Below are 27,826 nucleotides of genomic sequence, written 5' to 3'. Positions count from 1 at the left end.
TAGATCAAGGATGTTCAATATAAGTTCCATATGACCTGGCTTGCTCACATTTTCTTTGATGAGGATGGGGCTGTCTATTTCCACGTAGTGAGGTTTGTCTGTTGAGGATCATCTGCTGAATGTACACCTGACGGGGATGGAAAATACTTTGATCTGTCTTGTATCATACACTGAATCTAATTTATTTATGGATTTCATTCACAGGCCCACTGGGAACTCGACCTCTACACATCCATATGCTGCAGGTTTAGACTTGCTGCGGAGTTTCACTATGAGATGCTGCACATATGAACAATATAAACCCCCCTCAACAGCTGACAAGTGCCTGCAGCTCCATCCCAGCACAGTCAGATATGAGCATACAGAGGATATGTGTCCTGATTTGTGTATGGATGCCTCCCCCCATCTAATGAAGAGCTGGAACCTTCATCAAGATGTGGCCATCCCCCTCCGATGGGGGCATCTACCAGTGCTGGGACCTCTCCTAAAAGGAAGAATGACTGGGCTCCTCCAATCACTGCAGAGCTCTTCCCTGGTATTCCTGTTCATTCTGATTCTCCTCTCCTGGAAACCCTGTACAGCAGAAGATCTACACTGTTAGTAAGCTGAGGATGAGTCTGGGTAAACTTTGGGGGAATATGTCAGACCGTGCATCTGGTTTGGTTTAGACTTTAAAGAATAGTAGTCAGAGGATCAGATAACAGAGCCCTAGTGTGGGTAATGTGATCCTCTCCAGGGGTGAACAGCTGAGTCTACTGTACAAGTCATTTCGAAAGAGGGGGAAATCTTAGTCAGCAAGAAGTTTGCTCTCATAAAGCCAGTAATATGTCGTAGCGATGCAGATTGCTACACACACAGCATAATCCCTCATGGAATTACATGTTCTGCCTTGCTTGGCTAGTACTTCTTTCCATAGACCTTATTTCATGCATGCAAATGTATACCAATTAGTACAGCTAAGCAGCATTTGGTGCTTTGTATGGAGCATTGTCCATTTTCTTAAAGGATCAGACCACCAAAAATTGTATTTCTGTTATAAATAGAGTCTAGTTGAGTGAGTCCCTTGCTGGTTTCCTATATGTCTTAGGGACTCCAGCAGTGATATCTCTCCATGGCTCTGGTCTCACCTACCTCAGAGTTTTGGGTCTTTTGGCATCCACTCGTTCTGTTGCATCCTCGTTCTGTTGTAATATGAATGGAAAATCCAAGTAGTAGAGAAGGACCCCCTTACAATAGGAGTGTCATGTGTTTGTTTGAGAAAAAGTGCCATCCTTCTTCGATTTTTCTGATCACTACAGTTGAAAACTATCGTTGATTTGGCCCCTTTAAATTGAAAAGATGCTGCTAAACCAAACATTAAATTCTACTAGCAACTAACAATTTGGGGCGACATGGTCCTTTAAACCTGAAATGTTGACGTACCGATATAACATTTAATTTATATGTAATCATGCTAATTCATGTAAGATTTCCCAGCCTGCCAACACATCTGTCCATAGCTCAGCACCAGGTCCTTTTCAATATGCAGCCCACCAACAGTCTTATGAAAGGTTGTACTCTAAGTGGTAGGTCTAAGTCACAGAGTGTACTCGAAGTGGTAAGAATATATAAAAATTCAGTACTGTTCATCCTTCATATGGAAGAACAGCTTATGAAATATTTCATGCCATAGATTTACAGTTTACATATACATTAGATTATTTTATTTTTTAATACTGGTAATCTATAATAGTAATCTTCAGGGACCAATAGCAGAGGAAAGCCTTGGGTGCACAGATAAAAAAAATGTTTTTGCAGCCTATGTTTAGTTCAATGGTGAACACTAATAAGTGTGTTTTGAGTATACAATGGAAAAATTATTACCATTAGATTTTGCCCTACTAAACAACCATTCTTTATGCATGACCAACTGGGCAAAAAGTGGTGGCTGGACATTCATTAATAATGTAGCCACTAAAGAATTGTTTTCTCTCCAAGGTACATACACTATATTGCCAAAAGTATTGGTACGCCTGCCTTTTCACGCACATGACCTTTAATGGCATCCCAGTCTTACTCTGTAGGGTTCAATATTGAGTTGGCCCGCCCTTTGCAGCTATAACAGCTTCAGCTCTTTTGGGAAGGTTGTCCACAAGGTTTAGGAGTGTGTCTATGGGAATGTTTGACCATTCTTCCAGAAGCGCATTTGTGAGGTCAGGCACTGATGTCAGACAAGAAGGCCTGGCTTGCAGTCTCCGCTCTAATTTATTCCAAAGGTGTTCTATTGGGTTGACTCAGGACTCTGTGCAGGTCAGTCAAGTTCCTCCACCCCAAACTTGCTTATCCATGTCTTTATGGACCTTGCTTTGTGCACTGGTGCGCAGTCATGTTGGGACAGGAAGGGGCCATCCCCAAACTGTTCCCAGAAAGTTGGGAGCATGAAATTGTCCAAAATGTCTTGGTATGCTGACGCCTTAAGAGTTCCCTTCACTGGAACTAAGGGGCCAAGGCCAACCCCAGAAAAATAACCTCGCACCATAATCCCCCCTCCACCAAACTTTACACTTGGCACAATGCAGTCAGGCAAGTACCATTCTCCTGGCAACTGCCAAACCCAGACACGTCCATTGGATTGTCAGACAAGTGTAATTTGTCACTCCAGAGAACAAGTCTACACTGCTCTAGAGTCCAGTGGCGGCGTGCTTTACACCACTGCATCTGACGCTTTGCATTGCACTTGGTGATGTAAGGCTTGGATGCAGCTGCTCATCCATGGAAACCCATTCAATGAAGCTGTCTATGCACTTTTGTTGTGCTAATTTGAAGGCAACACGAAGTTTGTAGGTTTTTAGCTATTGAGTCTGCAGACAGTTGGCAACTTCTCTGCACACTGTGCACTTCAGCATGCGCTGACCCCACTCTGTCATTTTATGTGGCCTACCACTTGGTGACTAAGTTGCTGTTGTTCCCAGTTGCTTCCACTTTATTATAATACCACTAACAGTTGACTGTGAAATATTTAGTAGCAAGGAAATGTCACGGATGGAATTATTGCACAGGTGGCAACCTATCACGGGACCACCGTGAATTAACTGAGCTCCTGAGAGCGACCCATTCTTTCACAAATGTTTGTAGAAGCAGTCTGCATGCCTAGGTGCTTGATTGTATACACCTGTGGCCATGGAGGTGACTGGAACACCTGAATCCAATGATTTGGAGGGCTGGCCCAATACTTTTGGCAATAGAGTGTATTTAGATAAATGCTAATAATCTGTTACAGTGAATGGAATACGAATCACAGTTTTGCTTTACTCTGGGTCAATAACGTTGAACAGCGGAGGGCCACATGACAGATTCCATCTTGGTCAATAGAACTTTATGGTGGAGGTGGCTTCCTAAATATACAGTCATGGCCAAACGTATTGGCACCCCTGCATTTCTGTTAGATAATTCAGCACTCCACCCAGAAAATTGTTGCAATTACAAATGTTTAGGCATTCTCATGTTTATTTCTTTTGTTTGTATTGGTATGACAAATAAAAGTGGAAAAACAAAAAGCCAAATCTGATAAATTCCACACAAAACTCCAAAAATGGACTGGACAAAATTATTGGCACCTTCTCTAAATTGTAAGAACTAATTGCATTACAAGTTTGTGATGCTCCTGCAAGTTGTAATTAAACTCACCTGTATCAATTAACAAGTGCTGACAATATAACAATCACACCGGCAAGCAATTAAAATGGTGAAAAAGTGACTCAATCTTTCTTTTCTGTGTCTCTGTGTGCCAAATGGAGTATGGAGAAGAGGAATAGGAGCAAAGAATTCTCTGAGGATTTCAGAACAAAAATTGTGAAAAAACATGGATAATCTCAAGGTTACAAGTCCACCTCCAGAGATGTTGATGTTCCTTTGTAACTGAAATAAGTGACTTCCTGTAACCATCAATGAGGTTCTTCCACCTCTCTACTGGAATTTTGAACCACTCTTCTTTCGCCAACTGCTTCAGGTCTCTCAGATTGGAAGGGTTCCTTGAGGTACCCTTCCAATCTGAGAGACCTGAAGCAGTTGGCGAAAGAAGAGTGGTCCAGAATTCTAGTAGAGAGGTGTAAGAACCTCATTGATGGTTTACAAATTACAAGAGCATCACAAACTTGAAATGCAATTATTTCTTACAATTTTGAGAGGGTGTCAATAATTTTGTCCAGTCCGTTTTTGGATTTTGCGTGGGAAAGTGTCAGATTTGGCTTTTTGTTTATCCACTTTTTTTGGCAAACAAAAGAGATAAACATGAGAATGCCTAAACATTTGTAATTGCAACAATTTTCTGGGCGAAGTGATGCATTATCTGACAGAAATGCAGGGGTGCCAATAATTTTGGCCATGACTACATTTACTGTCAATAAGGGGTTTGAATAACAATCTCAGCATTGTTATTCAAACCCCTTACTACTGTTGACATTGGAAAATTGACATATAATTTGAAAACTTACCCAACCCTTTTTTACAAGGAAACTGTGAGGCTAGAAACTCGGGAGTGGTAATTGCTGAGTCAGAGAGTCGGAGGTCATCTAAAGTCTACCGAGTGTGGGCTGTCAGCTACCTGACCTCACACATTGGGAGGCTGTTCACTTTGCAAGAGGATTTTCCCTTAGCTTGTTGAATGCGGTGAAAATTCACCTTGCAAAGAATAACTATTCATATGTGAGGAAAATTAAAAAAAATGTTTTTGCTTGCACTTGATTGGATGATTGCACCTCATTCACACAGCTGAGGGAATTTTAGTAAAACAGCCTACTTACCTTTATTAAATCAACCGCATTGTCTCCAAACAGCAACAACCGCCCTTGACACTCCAGTTTAACTACTTCCTGCCTGGCCTATTGCAAATTAATGGGTGGGAGGGACTTTCGTCATCCTCCTGGAACATGCCTTGTACGTGGCCGTGCTGCAGGCGCGACATCTCATTGGCTGTGTCCAGCCCACTGCCGATACCATGTGATCCTTGTGACCAATCACAGCAGATCACATGACAATTGTAAGACATGAATGGCTTTGATTCATGCCATTTATTGTGTACAATTGTGTTGCTAGCTGTGACTGGTCACAATAATCACATGGTACAGACAGGGCCAATCACACCTAATCACAACAATACACACTGAAATTCACTGGTATAAGCAATCATAATGTGTAAAAAAAAATCCTGATCACTTACCCAGAGTAGTTCAATGTTACTATCTAAACATTATGTGCTCCGGTCACACTATGTTTAAAAAGATTGTGAACAAAAATGTAAAAAAAGTATAAATTTGTTTTTTTGCATATTGTCACCAGTGAATGTCCCTGATCACTGCAAAACCAGTTATATGATGACGCTGTACTGGTGACAGTATGTAAAAAAAATTAGATTTTTTTTTTCATTCTTTCCAAAAAAGTTTGACAAAAAAATTTACAACTTCAAAAAAACTCACCATGCCTCTTACTTGGGCTGTCTACTTTCCAAAAAGTTGTCATTTGGGGGGTATTTGTACCATCCTGACATTTTTGGGCATCAAGAAATGAGATAATTTGTCAGTACATCAGGACTGATCAATTTTCAGATATATACAGTACCATAGTTTGTGGACTCTATAACTTTCCTTCAAACTAAATAATAAACACTGATTTGAGTTATTTTCACCAAAGAAATATTTCAGAATACATTTTTGAAATTTTGCATTCAGAAATTTATGAAGAACAATTATTTATTTGCAAAATTTTATAACAGAAACAAAGAAAAACGCTTTTTATTCCCCAAAATTTTTATTTTTCTTCAATTATATAACAAAGAATACAAAACCCAGTGGTGATTAAATACCACAAAAAGAAAGCTCTATTTTTGTGAATGAAATGATAAAGACTTCATATGGGTACAGTGTTGCATGACCGCGCAATTGTAATTCAAAGTGTGACAGCGCTGACAGCTGAAAATTGGCCTGGGCAGGAAGGTGGTGAAAGTGCCTAGTATCAAAGTGTTAATGTCAGGTTTAGTCAAAGTAGGTAATGCTGAAAAGGGGGAAATTTACAATACGTCCTTCATGAATAACATTACATACATTAAAACTATGAATATTCATACTCCTGCATAATCCCAATCATGACAGGTTCTTGTTAGGAAATGGGCAACTGAGGTAGTGTTTGATCCCCTGTTGGGCTTTTATTGTTTTCTGTGAACCCTGGAGGGAGATCATGAGCTGAACTTTCATCATTCAGCATCCACTTCATATGGTGTGACTTGCCTGTCAGTATCTTCTCTAGAGGATTATTGGAGAATGCACTTAAGAAAAAGGCAAGAGCAAGTTCAGCATACAGCACAGCAGGGATTCAGACCCTGTTTTTTCTACTCACTTATAACTATTTTAAATAGTAATAGGTAGCGTTCCATGTTAACATCTGTGATTCCATGGAGGCAGGGTAATTTTTACTATGCTGTAGTGAAATAAGGCATTATTACTTTGACTTCAGCAAAATTTCACTTCACTTCAATTATCGGCTTCCAGGTAATTTATTAAACATTGATGTTAAAGTAAGGTAAAAAAAAATAGAGTAATAAAAAGGCCATCAGATTTCTAAGTTGTTGGCTTTTTAACCACTTCCGGTCCGGACACTTTTACCCCCTTCCTGACCAGGGCAATTTTCAGCTTTCAGAGCTATCACACTTTGACAATTGCGCGGTCATGCAACACTGTACCCATATGAATTTTTTACCATTTTTTTTGAGACCGATAAAACTTTATTTTAGTGGTATTTATTCACCGCTGGGATTTTTATTTTTTTTGCTATGTAAATGAAAATGTCCAAAAGTTTTGAAAAAAAGTGTTTTTCTTATAAAATTTTGCAAATAAATAATATTTCATCATAAATCTTGGCCAAAATTTATTCCGTTATCTTTTTAGTAAAAAAAAAATAAGCCAAATTAGTTTATAACCAAAAATTATAATTTTTAAACATTTTTTTTTACATTTTTTTTTATATTATTATTTATTTTATTATTATTTTTACATACTGTCACCCTAGCAGTACAGTGTCACCATGGTGACACTGTACTACTTGTGGGGGGTGATCAAGATTTATTTTTTTTTCTTTTACACTGATTGCTTTTACACCAATATAGGATTTAAAAGCAATCATTTCTCTTTCTCTCTGTATGCATTCTTTCAGCCATTGAGTGAGCTGTGATTGGTCACAGCTTGTCACATGGTACAAGGCTGTTGTGAATAGCCTTGTACCATGTGACCTCTGTGATCATTCACAGATTTCACACGTAGTAAGCAATGATGTCAGAAGTGACATCTTGCTTACTACTTTGCATGTGATCACTGATTGGCCAATCAGTGATCACGTGATCGGTACCTCGTACAGAGGTCCCGTCTGACGATCGGTGTTCCACTGTGTCCGGAGGACACAGCGGGCACCGGATCGCGGTGCTGCGCGCTCCTGGGGAGCGCGCACAAGCAGGGTGCGGGGAGGCCGTTTATAAATGGCCACCCGACCCTGCAGTGCCACCGTCCGGCCGTTTATATGCAACGGCTGGTCAGGAAGTGGTTAAGTGAACTATAATTTTTCTGCCTTTTTCATAGTATTTTGGAAAATAGTTCCCCTTTAGGTCTTTTGGGATGCTTACCGATTCAACATAAGCTCCTTATGCATTATCAATAGGAACATTACTATTTGCACCCCTTGACAAGCTTCAGGTAACCATCAAGAGTTAAATGTGATATTTTATATTTTAATATGAAAACTGAAATTTTGGATTAGAGTAATTTATTACTGAAGAAATGTGTGGTCAGCCCAATCATTATGACCCACTCCAAATGGTTGTCTATTCCTGATTTTCGCTGTGCTTTTCTGAGGAAGTTCAGTTGATCAGTAATGGAAATTTGTCATAAGAGAAATATTTGGGCTGCCATTGCTGTGTATGGACCCTATCTCCGTCCTCAGTATATTGCATTCTGAGGAAGGAGATACATATTTGGGGTTACCTTCCAGAAGGGTCTTTGTCTTCTTGGCTCCTTCCAGTAGAGGAGGTCTGTGCCTCTCAGGCATGTTGGTCATGGAGGATGCTAGTGTGAGTCAGTCTTTGGCTCCAGGGCCTGCTGCCTGGGGAGAGTGTTACTGAAAGAAGGGCATGAGCCTGGACCTAAGGAAACAGAAGTTAGCTTGTGCCTTGGGACCTTAAAGTGTCCTTAAAGCCACATGAATAAAAAATATCAATAAATGCTGTATTACATGCTGTTCATATTCACTCAGTCACAGATTTGTTTTCTGTATTCTCACCTTGAGCAACCCATGTGACTATAGAGTCACACATGTGGGCGTATACACACTGGTAAATGACACTTCCCTACTTCCATTCTCCTGCATGCCCAGTAAATAGTTAAACACAATGGGGGTAGAATATTACATCTTGATTGATGGAGACTCCCCCTCTCCTATTTTAAGCACATGCACACAACAGACACAGTCTTGACACAGCCTGTGATTGGCAGAAATCCACTCACACCATGTTATTGCCAAAAATAATAACAATGTTATTTCATATACTGTATACACTATAATGCCAAAAGTATTGGAATGCCTGTCTTTACACGCACATGAAATTTAATGGCATCCCAGTCTTAGTCCGTAGAGTTCAATATTGAGTTTGCCCACACTTTGCATTTATAACAGCTTCAACTCTTCTGGGAAGGCTGTCCACAAGGTTTGGAGTGTGTTTATGGGCCAGTTAAGTTCCTCCACCCCAAGCTCACTCATTTATGTCTTTATGGACCTTGCTTTGTGCACTGGTGCGCAGTCATGTTGGAACAGGAAGGGGCCATCCCCAAACTGTTCCCACAAAGTTGGGAGCATGAAATTGTCCAAAATGTCTTGCTATGCTGACGCCTTAAGAGTTCCCTTCACTGGAACTAAGGGGCCAAGCCCAACCCCTGAAAAATAACGCCACACCATAATCCCCCCTCCACCAAACTTTACACTTGGCACAATTGTGTCAGGCAAGTACCGTTCTCCTGGCAACTGCCAAACCCAGACACGTCCCTCAGATTTCGAGACAGAGAAACATGATTCATCACTCCAGAGAACACGTCTCCACTGCTCTAGAGTACAGTGGCGGTGTGCTTTTTACCACTGCATCCGACGCTTTGCATTGCATTTGGTGATGTAAGGCTTGGATGCAGCTGCTCGGCCATGGAAACCCATTCAGGAAGGTCTCTACACACTGTTGTTGTGCTAATCTGAAGGCCTCACAAAGTTTGGAGGTCTTTAGCCATTGACTCTGCAGACAGTTGGGACCTTTGCGCACTGTGCGTTTCAGCATGACTGACCCCGCTCTGTCATTTTACGTGGCCTACCACTTGGTGGCTGAGTTGCCATTGTTCCCAGTTGCTTCCACTTTGTTATAATCCCACTAACAGTTGACTGTGGAATATTTAGTTGCAAGTAGATTTCACAGATGGACTTATTGCACAAGTGACAACCTATCACGGGACCACGCTTGAATTCACTGAGCTGAGAGTGACCCATTCTTTCACAAATGTTTGTAGAAGCAGTCTGCATGCCTAGGTGATGATTTTATACACCTGTGGCCATGGAGGTGACTGGAACACCTGAATCCAATGATTTGGAGGGCTGGCCCAATACTTTTGGCAATATAGTGTATATTTGTATCAAATATAAAGCAGTTTATTAATATTAATAATTTATTTTTACCCTGTATCCCAAAGGCTGTTTTTTTTTGTTTTGAACATGTGACCAGTAGCAGAGGACTAGAAGCTCCTCCTGCTTATGTTTCCCTGCAGACAGGCTGAGAAAGAACTGGGTCATATGACAGCTGTATATTGATTAGGAAAAAATGAACTTGGATGTGTTTTTTAATTTAAATAATTACAGTGCCATCATCCATATACAGAATGAGAAGAGATAATGTAAATTAAACAGTGTGTGTTTAGTATCACTTTAAGTATTTTTTCTGTACTACTGGAGGATGCATCTTGAGAGAGCGGAGCAGAAAGATGACTGCCTAAATGAACCATCTTAAAGAGGATCTTCAGTGTTTCCCTCCAAAAAAATTTATATATATATATATATATATATATATATATATATATTGCAGCTGCTGACTTTTAATATAAGGACACTTACCTGTCCAGGGATCCAGCGCTTTCCTCATCCGAGCCAATTCTTCACCGGTCTTTGTGTCCCCAGTGCTGGCATGTTCACTAATAGAAGGTGGCTCTGAGTCCTAGCAGCTTCATAATCCGCTTCCTATTGTGCATGCATAAGCTACTTTGCGCTTTGTGATTGGCCTTTTACCACATCACGTGATCAGCTGTGTCCGTAGGACACAGCAATCATGGAGATGGCCGGGCGCACGCCCCCGGGGGCGTGCCAGAGGGCGCATTCTGGGAGGACGTCATATGACGCCCTCCCAGAACTGGCCAGCCGCAGTGAAGCAGCCATTCGGCTATCTGCGATCGGCAAGTGGTTAATAAAGCCCTTTACAACACGTAAAGGAGTAAAGCCTTTTACACGTGATGAGAAAAATACCTCTTTCGGAGCAATTGTCCGACAATCTGATCGTTAGTACACAGCTTTCCAGATCTGATCACGACAGTTCATGCTAAATTATCCAAAGGGACAAGCACGAAAATGTTTCTTGTATGATAACAGAAGGAATAATTTTTGTTTAATCAGTACAGTATTCGAGCGACCAAGATCACACATGCTCAGAAACGAAAGAATACTTTGCAATACAATACATTACATCACTTCCAAAGTTGTATTCTGGCTTTCAAGAATTTTTGTAACTTTAGTAACCTTTTCATTTTCAATATAAGACTAGCATGCAAAAAAGAAAAAAGGACAATCTTTCATCCAATATTCTCATTGTGTGTATGAGGCTTAAGTCATGGCATAAACCCAGGTAATTGTAATCAGATGGACAGAATTTCAAGAATAGGCTTCTGTAATTTATGGAGTGGATCATGTTGGACATGGCGTGCTTTCAGACTTGTTAGTAAGTAGCTGTAGTAAGACACATGCTCTCAGGAGGCTTTGGCCTCTGTTAAAATGTGAACTTTGCCTTCTGTTTGGGATCTCTTTACAAGTCTCGTGCTGAAATATTTAGGTTCCCAGGTTGGTAACAGCTGTTTCGTACAGTAGTGTTATTTCAGGGAAGCCTTCCAAAAGCTACTTGTAACTATTCACACTGAGGCATAAAACAGAAAATAGTGAAAAAAAAAATGTATGGTTTTTGAAGTATGGCAAGTATGAAATCTATGGCTATCTATCTATCTATCTATCTATCTATCTATCTATCTATCTATCTATCTATCTATCTATCTATCTATCTATCTATCTATCCATCTATCCATCCATCCATCCATCCATCTATCTAAACTAAATTATGTAAAACTAACCATACATTGATAAAGCAAAAAAAGGTGTTTATATGCTCAAAATAGAACTCCAGCCAAGGCATTTTTTTTCAGTTTAGGATAGAGTGAGTCAAGTTTTTGATTGCCGTTTGTGTTCTGAAAGTGAGATCCTCACTATTTGTCCCTAGCGAACACCTCTTCCTGACACTACTGCCAAAGATGGTATTTCTTTCACTCTTGGGATTTTTCACCCATCTCCTGTATTGTTTTTGGGATTGGGAGTCTGGGAAGACCTTCCCAATGGGGACACAAACAGCATACAAACCCCACACAGGCTTAATATCTCCCTCTACCCTATAAAAAGTGTGGACTGGTAAACTGGAGTTCTATTGTAGCAACATGATAATTGGTCCCCATTAGAGTGACTTCTGACTTTCTCCCTTGACTATTATTTGATGGAATATTAAAGATGAATTCCAGGATACCTTTGCACAGTAGCAGATCTGGTCCTGTATAGGCATACACTCGCCAGCCACTTTATTAGGGCCACCTTGCCTGTGTCAAGAAAATCTCCCCCACACCATTACACCACCATCAGCCTGAACCATTGACACAAGAAAGGATGGATCCATGCTTTCATGTTGTCTACGCCAAATTCTGACCCTGCCATCTGAATGTTGCAGCAACCAGTCTGCCCATTCTCCTCTGACCTCTGACATCAGCAAGGCATTTCCATCCACACAACTGCCGCTCACTGGGTATTTTCTCTCTTGCGGACCATTCTCTATAAATCCTGAAGATGGTTGTGCGTGAAAATCCCAGTAGATCAGCAGTTTTTGAAATAAACAGACCAGCCTGTCTGGCACCAACAACCATGCCACGTTCAAAGTCACTTAAATCCCCTTTCTACCCCATTCTGATGCTCGGTTTGAACTTCAGCAAGTCGTCTTCACCACGTCTAGATGTCTAAATGCATTGAGTTGCTGCCATGTAATTGGCTGATTAGCAAGTTGTGTTACCAAGGTGTACTTAATAAAGTGGCCGGAGAGTGCACATGTCTTGATTCTGCTTCTACTATTGCAAATTTTTCATGTTATGTCTCCTGATGGCGGTTGTTATTGTCAATCATGATTATATTTGTAAGCTATCTGGGCAGTGTACTGCAATGTGTTATATAGCAATGCTATAGTTTCAATCTTTCAATACATTTTTTGTTTGGATTACAAAAAAAAAAAAAAAAGATGAATTTCAGGTATATTTGTACTTACAGCAAGTCCTCTACTTATGAATGAGTTCTGTTCTGGGAACATGTTCATAAGTACAAGTTGCTCATAAGTCCAACAATGATCAGTGCTTGCAGACAATGGCTGCGAGCGCTGATCAGTGTGTTCTGGCGGGGAGAGTCCACCTGTCAGAGCACAAAGGCACAGCAGGGGAGATCGCAGCACCGACATTTCTTGTGTTGGTAGGGAGATCTGCCAGGTTGTTTTAGTTGAGTGTGTGTACCCAGATTTACATGAATGGACATCTTTGCATCTTTGAAAGTTTGCAACTTGAACATTTGTATGTATGGGACTTACTGTGGTTACTTAGTTACATTAGTCCAGTATGGACCAATGTATCTATGTATATACTATAACTGGCTGATGTCACTACACCACCTCTCTACCTCATCCAATCAGAGAATGCTTTGCATTAATTCATGAAAAGCAAAGCATTCTCTGAATGGCACCCACGGTGAGCAGCTAACCTCCTTCACAATGCACCAGTCCCATAGTTGCCAACATTTCCCAAAAAATTATAGGGACACTTTTTTTATTCTGTATGTCCAGAAAGGTGGTATGGGTGGAGTAACATTTTAGTTATGGGCGGGGCATTCAATTGTGGGTGTGGCTCAACATTAATAAAAGAAAAGTGGCTTATGAATGTGGTAGTGTTAAATAGGGAATATACTGCAGTATATTGGGAATTTACAGCAACATTCCAGTACACTGGAGAATTTATTTTGGGTTGTTCTTTGGTGGTAGGTTATGGTAGTAACAAGAAACAAACAGTTAATTAAAAAAAATGATTTTTTTTTTACTATTTTGGGTCAGTTTTCCTTTGATAATAAAAATAAATCCGGAGATATCCATTACCATTTACCAACAAATGAAAGCCCAATTTGTCCTGAACATATCAAGGTATAATCCACCTGAATGTACAAAGTAGTTGTGATGATATGTACGGTTTTACTAACACGTCAACGTTGCAGAATTGTGCGTGAAGGGGTTATAAGGGACAGGAGGATAAATAGAAATATACAATAGCTAAGCCTTGGTAGATACAAAAAACAATATTGTTTGAACTTTTCTTTTGTGTCTGTTTGGTTGGAGAGACCATGCAACCTGGTAAACTCTGTTGCAGTTGGGTCAGGCAACCTAAACTACACAGGTGATTTGAATTTCTTGCTACTTAGAGGATTAACCATTTGTTGGCGGTCATCTCAATAGGCTACAACTACACAGGAGATTTTTAGCAGCTTAAAAATCAGTAATGATTATTTGCTAATTGCTAAGTAATAATTAATCACTAAACAGATGGAGGAAAATGGCTCTTTATGGAGTTAAGCAGGCCATACATGGGTCGAATTCCGAACGATTTTTTGTCTGAAAATCGAAAACGATATTCGCTCGGTGATCCGATGGTGCCATCAATGATTTTGAAAATCGGCCGAACAAGTCATGAGGTTCACCCCATATAACAGGCGAAACTTCCTTCCAGGTCACGGCTCATGTTCATATTCTTTTCGGAAAAATGATCGAACGATTTGACCATCATTGAGTCAAAAAAATGGTTGTTTTTCACAAATTTTCCAACATGCCCGATCACCGAAAAGGGGAGGAACCACGAAAATCGGCCGGTGCCATTGACCCACTAACAGAGTGAAAATCGGTCGATTATTCTTAGGTCCGATTTTCGGACGAAAAATCGGTTGAATTTCCATCCATGTATGGCCAGCATAAGCCACATAAGACCACGGATGAGACCAGGTGCGGTTGGATACTAATTTTAGGGCTAGTTAACACTATAGAAACGCAGTCCACATGCGTTTCGGATTCGTTTTTGCATGCGTGTTTTTGACACGTTCCACTGCGTTTTTTAGGCATTCCAGTTTATTTTATCCAACTCTCTTTTTGTTCAATTTAAATGGGGACATGTGCGTTCCTGTGCGTTTTTGATGCGTTTTACCGTGTTCTTGTACAGTTCTGTGCAGAAAAAATGCAGCATGTTCTGCTTTTTTTCTGCAACTGGAACTGCAAGCACTGATGTGAACTATGACATTTGCAACCATATAACCTACTTTCTGTGCGTTTTGGATGCAGAAAAAAGCAGGAAGCTGTCACTGCAGACAGGCAATCAGAAGCGGCCGAAGCATTTCCCACCACCAGCCGCACGTATACATGCTACTTACGGGGATGCCTTGGCTGCCAATAATTGGTGACATATCATTCTCAATGGCAAGGTGCAATCTTAATGGCTACAGTAGGCTACTGCATACTACTGTAGTTTTCTGCATAGGGAGCTATTTGTTTTATCTGCTAAATAAGCAGTTAATTGGTAAAGCTGGCCATACACACATAGATTTTTTTTGTTCATCCTGCTGGCTAAACAATAAAAATCTAATAAATTCCTCCATCCACTTGATACAGCCCAGATGGACAAATCTCCCACTGTGGCTACTGTATTTTGACAGCCAATCCAGCCAGCTGTCAAATTGCCCAAACAACATCTGCATCTGATTGGCTGTAGCCACTGTTCAGCCAACACTTTTTTGCGCCCAGCTCCTTTCATTCTTAAATCGAGGGACACTGGGTGGGAGGGTGCCTCAGGACCCAGCCAAATTCAATCAGTGTATGGTCAGCTGTATGCCTAGTACACACAGTAAGTTTTTTGTTCAACCCAGCGGGCCGAACAAAGAAAAACTGAGGAGGTCCCTCTACTATCTATGCAATGTTAGTACAGCGATCTCCCTGCGGTGCTGTTGTGTTCTGAAAGGGGGACCATCCCCCATGCCAGAACAAACCGGTCATCGCTCGCAGCCATTGGCTGAGTGTGCTGATCAGATGCCGATCCGTTGCTGGTTTTTCAGCATGCTTGTTCAACAGAAGCTAGTTGTGATTGGCTTCTGTCGGACAAGGACCTGTACACACAGGTCGAATGTCAGCTGGTTTCTACTGTACCGTCTGATTTCAGCTGACATTTGGCCCGTGTGTACGGGGCTTAAGGCTCAGTAAGCCCGGGTTCACATATACGTGGCAGTGCGGGCTGCGTTTTGCGCGGGCACGAGGGTTCATTCATTTGAATGGACTCCCATGCTCTGTGACACGCAGAGAAGAAGTCCTGCACCTCGGTTCTCAGTACGGTTGTGTTTTCCAGTGCGGACGGCGTGCCATTAGAATTAATGGCACCCTCCCGCGGTTCCTCATTCCTCTGTGCGGGTGGTGCGGCTGCACGGATTTTTGTGCGGATCCACAGCGGCACCACCCGCACAGATGTGAACCTAGCGTAACACCACTGAGCTTCTAAAAGTCTCCTAACGAGGTGACTAGTATAAAAGCTATCCACCATGAGTCACGGCCTTGGCTAGCCAAGGTACCTGCCAGTGAGTGGTTAAATCTCTTCGCAGCAAATCGTTCCAATTACCGATGTAGCTTAGCCCTTCCCCTTACACGTCATGTAGGGCCAGCTCAGACCTCCAGGGACATCATATACTGTATGGAGAGTATAGTGGCTACAGCTGTCATCATCAGCAAATTATCCCTCCTAGAAGGAATCAGATGTTTGTACTTCCAGTTTTAGGTTAGCAGCTTAAATGTCAGAATAAATCCAGCAGGTTAGATGAGATATTTTAAACCGGTGCTGTGTATAGCTGTAGGGAGACTTTTGACAGGTTCTAGATGTACTTCTGCCTGTTACGTGAAACCTAGAATAACAAATTAAAGGCTTAGAAAAACAAAAATATATTTATTTATCCATTAGCTGTTTAAAATGTAATTAGATGATTATAAAACAGATTGCTTGGAGGACATTTATGCTCGTATTTGGGGTAATGGAAATTAACCTGCAACTTCCTACTGTGTCCAAGTGTGTAATATATACAGATTGAACAACCTGGACCACTATGTCCATACACAGGCAGTTTCAGTTCTTTGTAACTACATAACCTTTGAAAGATCCCTTCCAAACCAACACTCATATAAATACTGTACGCTGTGCAATCATGCCGTGTCTGGTAACTATGGCTCAGGGTCAGTTTTCAATGTCAAGGGACAATGGCTGACTATAGGGACCAGCAAAAAACGTATTACTTGTCAGACCTATTTTTTACGATAGACAGATGCATAAAACATACAGGGTTGTAGTTACGGGTAAAAAAAATGTCACCCTGTTTACCTAGAAATAACTAGCTCCATGAACAATGGGTGTTTTAATAACGCTGGTAACATTAGCTTTTTTGCATTTTTCAGCATTTTCTAGCATTTTTGTATTAGCGTTTAGTGGCGTTTTGCTGTTTTTTCGTGTTTACTTTTTTTAGAGTTTTTTTTTACCAAAAAACATCCAAAAATGCTGGTTTGCCGCGATTTACCACATTTTACCGTGTTTTGCCACGTTTTTCAAAGTTAGAGTGTTTTTACAGCTAAAAAAACACCTCTAGAAACCCACTAGTCCTGGCTTTTTTTTCCAGCCAAAAAACACCCCTGCCAAAAAACGTTGATTACAGTCTATGTGTGCATGGACACATAGGATAACATGCTGGGGAGTTTACTGGTTGTAGGAAAAAAAAACGTAAAAAGCCAAAAATAGCAGCTGGAAAAATGTCCAGTGTGCATGAGCACTAAAGGAATGCATGTATACAATTACTTTATTATATTCCGGACTTAATGGTAATTACCTTTAGAATAGTAAATTTAATATATACATTTCCAGCCAGGAGATGACCCTCTTGTCATCTTTCTACTCGTTTACCAGGCTAACCTCAGCTGCTCTGCTGAAAAAGCATGTGGCATAATAGTTTGACTAAATTTACATTTACAATTAAAGCCCACCTCCAGATTAAATTCTAAATAGTCCCTTGCAATGAACTTGGTCTGCACTGCAAGGTCTAATTGCTAATTCTGTCTAGAGAAGAAGAGAAACACTTTTAATTCTTTTTTTTTTTTCCAAAAAACGTTTTATTGAAGTATAAAAGGTAAACAAATGATAGACAGATACGGATCGCAGTCCGTGCAAAATTAGAGAAACACTTTTACTTACCTGATTCTCTGCTCCGTGGCAGATGGTACTCCCCCACATTCCAGCGGTGGACGGTCCCTTGGCATCAATATGTCCCTTTACAAGGGTATTGACCCTGCCTTGATGATGTCAGGATCCCAGACCACTAGAACATGGGGGGGGGGAAGAGCCTATGGGACAAGTCTAGCAGCAAGAAAGAGCAAAGGATGAGGTAAGTAAATTTTGTTTTGTTCTTCTAAAGGAGCAATTAACCCTTAGCAATGCAGGCGCAGCCCCACTGCAAGAGATAATCTTTTAGTTGCCTGGAGGTAGACTTTAAATGATCCAAGCATTGATTTACCTACCTCCCCCCTTTCCCTGTCATGGGTGCACCAATTGTAAAATAAAGATACTTGCTTGAAGAGAACCCGTCACCATTTAAAATGCAGGTAAAAGCTTAGAATAGCATTTTAAACATTTATTTGCAGTGTTTTTCTTTCCATAAACAATTTTTTGTTCCTCTGAGCTTGCTAGCAAAGTTGACTACTTCAGGAAGAGTGAGTTCCCTAGCACAGCCCCATCCCTCCTGCCATATCATATCCCTTCCCATCATCTCCCTGTATAACACTTCTTGTAGCTGCCAGGAGAGACTCAAAGGGGAATACTATGGAGTGTCAGTTGGTGAGTCTGCTGACATCACATCCAAGATGGTAGTGCTCAGTAGCAGTCTCAGGGCTTTTGGAAGTCTACAGAATGGAGGCTTTTACAGGTAAATAACAAAACTAGAGAAAATTGTTGCTGAAATTAATGGTCTGGTCATTTAAAAAAGACATGCACTATTTTGGGGTACCAATCAGAATGAATGGTTGCACTGCAATGCACCTACTGTATACCCATGCTTTATGGTAGCATTTCAAAAGTGAAAATGCACATTTAAGGTATAAATGGCATGCTTTAACCAGACTACAATATGCATCACAATGAAGTTCATGGTCTTTTTTTTTTGTAACTCTTTATTTAAGACAGAGACTTTGTACATTCAGCATAGGGTATCAAACAGATGACAGTCATTTAACCACTTCAAGTCCGGACACTTTCAACCCCTTCCTGTCCAGGCCAATTTTCCGCTTTCAGCGCTATCACACTTTGAATGACAGTTGCACGGTCATGCAACACTGTACCCATATGAATTTTTTTGCATTTTTTTGAGACAGATAAAACTTTATTTTGGTGGTATTTATTCACCACTGGGATTTTTATTTTTTTGCTATATAAATGAAAAAGTACAAACATTTTGAAAAAAAGTGTTCTTCTTATAAAATTTAGCAAATAAATAATCTTTCTTCATCAATCTTGGCCAAAATGTATTCAGCTATCTTTTTAGTAAAAAAAAAATAACCCAAATTAGTTTATAACCAAAAAATATAATTAAAAAAAACATGTTTACATTTTTATTTAATTTGTTATATTATAATTTATGTTTATTTTATTTATTTTAATTTAACATACTGTCACCCTAGTAGTACAGTGTCACCATAATGACACTGTACTACTTGTAGGGGGTGAAGAAGATTTTTTTTTTTTTTTTTTTTACACTGATTGCTTTTACACTCATTAAGGCTGTAAAAGCAATCATTTCTCATTTTCTCTGGCTGCACTTTTGCAGCCATTGAGAAATACTGTGAGAGCTGTGATTGGTCACAACTTGTCACATGGTACAAGGCTGTTGTGAATAGCCTTGTACCATGTGACCTCTGTGATCATTCACAGAGTTCACAAGTAGTAAGCAATGATGTCAGGAAGTGACATCTTGCTTACTACTATTCATGTAATCACTGATTGGCAAATCAGTGATCACATGATTGGTACCTCACACAGGGGTCCCGTACAGTGATTGGTGTTCCTCTGTGTCCTCCGGACACAGTGAGCACCAGAGCACGGTGCTGCGCGCTCCCAGGGAGCACACACAGGCAGGGAATGTAGAAGGATGTTTATAAATGCCTACCCGCTCCTGCACTGCTCCCGTCCGGCCGTTTATGTACATGGGCCGGATGGGAAGTGGTTAACCAAGAGAAGGCTGTGCATTGCTTCATCATAAAGTTCATGGTCCTTTCTTACCTTAAGTTTACATGGTAATTCATCACCTAAAGTTTACTTGGCCAGGTTTATATATAAGACAATCTTTATTATATGCATACAAAATACATTATTTAAATAAAGATCAAAAATTCTGTTTTTTTCCCATGTTTAGTCTGGTCAAACAGCAGTTTTGACGACTCCTCCTCATTAAGACTTCTGGATTACAATGTGGGGAGAAGGTCCACACGAGAGGCTACTGATGGCCTCCAGGCCCTAGGAGATGATATAAAGACTAATGGAGGTCAACATTTGAATATGCATTGGAAGGGAAAGACCTGGCCCTGTGCTGTCCTCCTCAAACTGTCTCAACATGTTTTAGTATCGGCTTTAGGGCCCAACCTGGCTTGGACTATCTTTCCTTATGACAGTTGTGACCAGGATCTAAAGCCCACAGAGACCCTCATTAGCCCTCTAAAACTATTACAAGTCAATGTGAAACCACTGCTGCTCCACAGAGTGCTGAGATTCTTGGGAGATCTAGGATTCCTAGTTGAGTCCCAACAGAACAAAGCTTTCTCTTTATTGAAGAAGAAAATATACAAGACTGGAACACCTGTGAAGAATCTCAACATACAGTCAACAGGTAGGTGATGCGATTGGTCAATGTATGCCTGCTTTCATCTGGCTGTCCTTTCCTGTTCTCTGCAGCCCTGCATGTCGCCCATCCTGTCTTGACTGCAAACATTGCTTCTTAGAACTCTCTTTTGGAATCACCCTTTGGTCAGATAATGCTCTGCTAAGAGTGGGCATCCGTATTTCAAAGCTTTTTATCAAATTTGCAAAGTTTTGAACAAATGTGCTAGAAAGTCTTTACCACAATCTTAATGGGTACCCATGTACCAAATATTTGAACAAATAGACTTTCCTGGTACTGACATAGACACTACAATATATGATAGGTCAAAAGCTATATTTTATTACAAAATATAATAAAATGACTAAAAACATTATTACGAATATTAATAAGAGAGCTATCACAATGCACTCCCTCACAGCTCGGCTATTGTTTCTGAAACAGTATACAACAGCACCACACACTTATTGATGCAACATGAGAACACTTATATTGCCATCTCTTCTGAACATGTTTCGTGGTTCCTCCGCTTCTTCAGGGTCCCTTGGATAGGTTCACCTCTTACCTTCATCGCAGTAATACTACATTATTTTATATTGTGCTTTAACAAGAACAAAACAAATTTCTATATATTGTTGTTTATTGTGCACCTGTTATGCTATCAAATACTTCAGATGAACTGTAAAACGTGTTGAGAACACATTTATAGCCAACTCTTCCCATGTTGCATCAATAAGTGTTGAATACTATTTTGGAAACAATAGCCTAGCTGTGAGGGAGATAATTGTGATACCTTTGGAATAATGTTTTTATGTATTTTATTATATTTTGTAATAAAAATATTAGTTTTTACCTATCATATGTTGTAGTGTCTATATCGGTACCAGGAAAGTCTGTTTGCCTCGAAAAAGAAATTTTTCTCTTACTTAAAGTTTGCAAAGTTGATAGTTATATGTGAAATTTGTATAGACAATGGTAAAGGGAGCACTTGGCTCATTCTGCACACTTCCTGAAGCCATGTACGTATGAAAATTACATTGAGCCAAATGGCACTATCCAGTCAGATATACACTATATTGCCAAAAGTATTGGGACACCCCTCCAAATCATTGGATTCAGGAGTTACAATCACCTCCATGACCACTGGTATATAAAAATCAAGCACCTACGTATGCAGACTTCTTCTACAAACATTTGTGAAAGAATTAGTCGCTCTCAGGAGCTCAGTGAATTCAAGCCTGGTACTGTGATAGGCTGCCACTTGTGAAATAAGTCCATCTGTGAAATTTCCTTTCTACTAAATATTCCACGGTCAGCTGTTAGTGGTATTATAACAAAGTGGAAGCAACTGGGAACAACGGCAACTCAGCCACAAAGTGGTAGGCCACGTAAAATGACAGAGCGGCGTCAATGCATGCTGAAGCACACAGTGCGCAGAAGTTGCCAACTGTCTGCAGAGTCAATAACTAAAGACCTTCAAACTTTGTGTGGCCTTCAGACTAGCACAACAACAGTGTGTAGAGAGCTTCATGGAATGGGTTTCCATGGCCGAGCTGCTGCATCCAAGCCTTACATCACCAAGTGCAATGCAAAGCGTCAGATGCAGTGGTGTAAAGCACGCCACCACTGGGCTCTAGAACAGTGGAGACGTGTTCTCTGGAGTGACAAATCACACTTCTCTGTCTGGCAATCCGAAGGATGTATCTAGGTTTGGTGGTTGCCAAGAGAATGGTACTTGCCTAACTGCATTGTGCCAAGTGTAAAGTTTAGTGGAGGGGGAATTAGCGAGTTTGGGGTGGTGGAACTTGACTGGCCTGCACAGAGTCCGGACCTCAACCCAAAAGAACACCGTTGGGATGAATTAGAGCGCAGACTGCAAGCCAGGCCTTCTCATCCGCATCAGTGCCTGACCTCACAAATGCGCTTCTGGAAGAAGACACATTCCTAAACCTTGTGGACAGCCTTCCCAGAAGAGTTGAAGCTGTTATTGCTGCAAAGGGTGGGCCAACTCAATATTGAACCCTACAGACTAAGACTGGGAGGCCATTAAAGTTCATGTGCGTGTAAACACTTTTGGCAATATAGTGTATCTAATTGTTTGAATGAACATAAAGCTGTTAAGGTCATTGTTCATTATTATTTTCTGGTTTGAATAGTGTCTACGTCCATTTCCCCATCTGCTCATTATTATGTAATACCTAAAGTTGCAACACTGGGCAGAACCAACAACCTTGAAAGGGGTCTTCTGCTCCCTGAACAGGTAGCTAATGGGATTGATGTGGAGAGCGGAGAGGCTAATCAGGATTATCAGCTAGGAAGATGAGTTACTGTAATAAGAGGGACCTGGTGTAAGATGGAAGGGTTTGGGTTTCTAGAGCACTGGGCTGACTTTTCGTTGGGGTGCAGCCTATATGCTAGAGATGGTTTGCACCTAAATGGAAGGGGGTCTGCTGTGCTGGGGGAGAGGTTTATGGGAAGGCTGGAGGAGTATTTAAACTAGGATCAAGGTGGGAGGGAGAATTAGATTATAATGGGGTAGACAGATCAGACAGGGGGAAGGCTATGGCAGATGATAAGAAAGTTCCCATGTTACAAACAACCAGTGGAATTGGTACCATTTTCATGAAAATAGAAAAATATGTGTGAACAAGGTGTCCATGAATTAAAGTGTTTGTTAACCAATGCCAGAAGTTTGCCAAGCAAAATAGGTGAGTTAAAAGCTTTGGTTCATGAAAAGAACTATGATTTAATTGATATTGCTGAATCTTGGTTTTATTCTTCACATGACTGGGCCATTAATATTCCTGGCTATGTTCTCTTTCGGAGAGACAGGGTAAAAAGGAAAGGTGGTGGTGTCTGTCTCTATGTGAGAAGTGATCTCAGAGCAAGTGTGAAAGAGGTCCTAGTTGATGGAGAGTGTGATGAGGCTGAAGTATTATGCTTGGAACTGCACATGGTGGTGCGTATTACAAAGGTAATCATTGGAGTTTGTTATAGGCCTCCCAGTGATAATGAGGAGGTGGAGACTCAGCTCCTTGCACAGATCGAAAGGGGTACAAGGGCTGCGACAGTGATAATAATGGGGGATTTTAATTATCCGGAAATTGACTGGAGTAATGGTACTGCAGGAACAGTTAAAGGGCAAACATTTTTAAACCTACTACAGGACAATTTTATGGTACAGTTCATAGAGGCCCCAACTAGGAATGATGCTCTTCTGGGCCTGGTAATCTGAAACCATGCAGAGCTTATTATGAATGTCCATATAAAAGAACATCTGGGTAGCAGTCACCATAACATGATTTCATTTATTGTTAGCTGTAAACAGTGAACACATACGGGACATATAAAAACACTCAGTGTTAAGAGAGCTAATTTTCCAAGGCTGAGAGATGCTCTCCAAGACTTAGACTGAGAGGGAATATTGGCATTGATGAACAAACCACAGAAATGGGAGTTCTTCAAAAAGACTGTATGTGAACACACTGCAAAATATATTCCCATGGGCAACAAGTTTAAAAGGCTAAAAATCAAACCTGTGGCTTATGGCCAAAGTTAAAAAAGCTATAGATAATAAGAAAAGAGCTTTTATTAAATATACAATTGAAGGAATGCTATCATCGTTTAAACATTACAAAGAATATAACAGAATATGAAAAAGGAAATAAAGGCCGCAAAAACTGAAAACGAACGACAGACTGCAAAAGATAGCAGGACCAACCCCCAAAAATTCTTTGAATATATTAATAGTAAAAAGGATCGGTCTGAGCATGTAGGCCCTTTACAAAATAATCTAGAGTGGGTAACTGGGGACAAAGAGAAGGCAAATTTATTAAATACCTTCTTCAGCTCTGTGTATATAAAGGAGCATGGGGGAGCTCTTGTCCTTAATGGGCATGGTAGTGACACAACTCCAGATGATCCACATTGGCTCACAATTTATATGATCCAAAAATATTTAGACAGTATAAAGCTGAATAAAGCACCTGGACTGGATGGCATACACCCACGGGTCCTTAAAGAATTGAGCTCTGCCATTTCAAAGCCATTGTTTCTCATTTTTAGGGACTCTTTAATGACTGGCATAGTACCACTGGATTGGCGTTAGGCCAATATTTATAAAGGGGTCAAAATCTTTACCAAGTAATTATAGACTTGTTAGTTTAACTGCTATAGTTGGGAAGATACTGGAGAGTTTAATAAAACACCACATAGATGAGTTATTGCTGGAAAAAAATATTTTAAGCAACAGACAGCATGGATTCATCAAAGACAGAAGTTGTCAAACAAATCTGATTTCTTTCAATGACGAGGTGAGCAAAACCTTGGACAGAGGGGTGGATGTGGTATACTTGGATTTTTAAAAAAGCGCTTGCCACAGTTCCCCACTCACGGCTAATGTGTAAGGTAAAGTCTACGGGCTTGGAAAAATCTGTATGTAAATGGATAGAAAACTGGCTAAAAGATCACATTCAGAGAGTAGTGGTTAATGATTCATACTCTGAATGGTCTAGGGTTGTCAGTGGTGTACCCCAAGGTTGGGACCCTTACTTTTTCATACATTTATAAATGATATAGGGTCTGGGATTAAAAATCCCATTTCAGTCTTTGCAGATGACACCAAGCTGTGCAGTGGAATAACGTCCTTACAGGATGTCTCCAGTTTACAAGCCGACCTCAATGCTCTGTTTAATTGGGCAACTATGTGCCAAAAGAGGTTTCAAGTTGATAAATGTAAGGTTATGCACTTGGGGGCTAAGAATATGCATGCATCATACATACTGGGGGGGGGGGGGGGGGGGGTACAACTGGGGGAATCAATGGTGGAGAAAGATCTGTGAGTTCTGGTAGATCACAAGCTTAATAATGGCATGCAATGCCAAACTGCAGTTTCTAAAGCAAGCAAAATCCTCTTGTAGTAGGTATAGACTCCAGAGAGAGAGATATTATATTACCCCGGTACAAATCATTAGTAACACCTCATCTTTAATATGCAGTTCAATTTTGGGCACCAATTCACAAAAAGAACATTGGGGAACTGGAGAAAGTACAGAGAAGCGCAACCAAATTGATAAGAAGCATGGAGGAGCTCAGCTATGAGGAAAGATTAGAGGAACTGAATTTATTCTCTCTTGAGAAGAGGAGATTAAGGGGGGATATGATCAACATGTATAGTACATAAGGGGGGATATGATCAACATGTATAATACATAAGGGGGGGATATGATCAACATGTATAAATACATCATTGGTTCATATAGTGAACTCGGTGTAGAGTTATTCACCCTGAGGTCATCCCAGAGGACAAGGGGGCACTCTTTACATCTGGAGGAAAAGAGATTTAATCTCCAAACATGGAAAGGTTTCTTCACAGTGAGAGCTGTGAAAATGTGGAATAGACTCCCTCAAGAGTTAGTTCTGGCCAGCTCAGTGGAAAAAAGGCCTGGATTCTTTCTTGGATACACAGAATTTAACTGGATACTAACATTTATAGGTAAAGTTGATCCAGGGAATATCCAATTGCCTCTCGGTGTCACGATCCGGGTCAGGTTCAGAGACCAGTTGCTATAGCAGTTGTAAGGCTTACCTGAAACCAGCAGGATTGGTACACCAGCGGCCCACCCTGGGAATGACGCAGGCTCACCTGAGGTGCGGGGTCTAAGCATCCACCGGTCTTCCCCAGAGCTCCTAATGGTGGAGATGGATTTGGCTGCGTGTGAATGCCAGGTCGCAGATCTCAGGATCACCCCACCAGGGAATGAGTAGGCTGGAAACCAAAAGCAGATCAAACAGTTCAGGGATCAAACAGAAGCAGAGTCAGTCACAAGCCAAGGGTCGGTCACCAATTGTAGTAGATAGGATGAGGCAGAATCGTAGTCAGTAGCAAGCCAAAGGTCGGTAACGTAGATGAAGACGGCAGCAGGAACAGTAAGCGGGATATTGGCTGGTAAGGCACAATAATCTGGCAACCAGGAAGTGCAGAGACATGGCTTTTATAGGAAGTTCATGGGAGGAGCAAGGAGTTCAAGGTTCAAGACAAAACAGGGCAAAGGCAGGATCATCCAAAGAATTGTCAAGGGAGTTGTCCAGCATTCCAGGTGGCTCAGTGAGAAGAAACACCATCTCCCACCGCAGAAGGCCCAGGTTCGATTACAGGCTCTGACAGTACTCCCCTCCTCACAGGACGTCCCCTGGACGTCTTAGGACCAGGCTTGTGGGGAAACCTCTGGTGGAATTCTCTTGTTAGTCTAGGAGCATGAACATTTTCCTCAGGCTCCCAAGAATTTTCCTCTAGCCCATATCCTTCCCATTGGACCAGATATTGCAACTTTCCTCTAAACATCCTAGAATCAAGAATCTTCTCCACCACATATTCTTCTTCGCCCTGTACCTCAACAGGTGGAGGAGGTGGAAGAATTCTTCCAGAGAAAGGATTTTCATGAAATGGTTTGAAAAGCGATACATGAAAAACCGGGTGAATCTTCATACTGTCAGGAAGTTTTAAGCGAAAGGTAACTGGGTTGATCTGAGCAGAAATCTGAAAAGGACCAACAAACTTTTGACCCAACTTAGCTGATGGCACATGCACCTTCAAATTCTGTTGATAACCAAAATTTGTCACCCACATGAAACGTAGGAAGTGCTCTCCGGTGTCTGTCAGCAGCCTTTTTGTAATATTCCTGAGCTTCCCTCAAAGTCTCAATCAATTTCTCCTGAACCTCCTGCAATGTAGTTAGTCTGTTGGTAACAGCAGGAATTGGAGTTGTGATAGGGAGATCAGGAATAAAAACTGGATGATAACCGTTGTTTAAGTAAAAGGGACTTTGAGAGGTGGAACTATGTTTAGAATTGTTGTATGCAAACTCTGCAGTGGGAAGACAGTCCACCCAGTCATCCTGAAAATAAGTGACAAAGCATCGAAGATACTGCTCCATTGTTATTATTATTACTACGAGTTTATATAGCGCCAAAGGGTTTGCTCAGCGCTGTACAAAAGGGGGGACAATACATGGCACAGTACAACAACAACCAACAACGTACGAGGGATAAGAGGGCCCTACTCTTACGAGCTTACAATCTAGGAGGGAGGGGGTAAAGGTACAGTAGGAAGTGGCTGAGGGGGATGAAGTGGTGGGAGGAACGAGGGAGGATGGCCGTTAGGTGAGGGTGGGGTAGGCTTCCCTGAAGAAATGGGTTTTGAGGGAGCGCCTGAATGTGAATAGGGAAGGCGACAGTCTGATGGATTGGGGCAGTGAGTTCCAGAGGATGTGGGAGGATCTGGAGAAGTCCTGCAGTCGTGCATGGGAGGAGGAGACCAGGGAGCAGGATAGAAGGAGGTCCTGTGAGGAGCGAAGGGTACGGGTAGGGTGGTACTTGGTGATCAGGTTGGTGAGGTAGTCAGGGGCAGTGTTGTGAACGGCTTTGTAGGTCAGGGTTAGGAGTTTAAATTTGATGCGTTGGG

General features: G+C 41.1%; 1 protein-coding gene across 2 annotated transcripts in view; it reads left to right on the top strand.

Annotated features, from left to right (window-relative positions):
* LOC149454359 (cell surface hyaluronidase CEMIP2-like) overlaps positions 1–27,826 on the top strand; it is a 192,212-nt gene that overhangs the window by 15,213 nt on the left and 149,173 nt on the right. For both annotated transcript variants that reach the window (XM_089687637.1, XM_089687638.1), the window contains exons 2-3: positions 205–596; positions 19,903–20,373. In XM_089687637.1, the coding sequence (XP_089543763.1) occupies positions 205–596; positions 19,903–20,373 (863 nt within the window). The remainder of the gene's footprint in view (positions 1–204; positions 597–19,902; positions 20,374–27,826) is intronic.

The sequence above is a fragment of the Staurois parvus genome, unplaced genomic scaffold (genome assembly GCF_062004578.1).
Source record: "Staurois parvus isolate SC_StPar_1 unplaced genomic scaffold, SC_StPar_1.0 ptg000432l, whole genome shotgun sequence".
Lineage (NCBI taxonomy): Eukaryota > Metazoa > Chordata > Amphibia > Anura > Ranidae > Staurois > Staurois parvus.
This window is presented reverse-complemented; position numbering and strand designations above follow the sequence as displayed.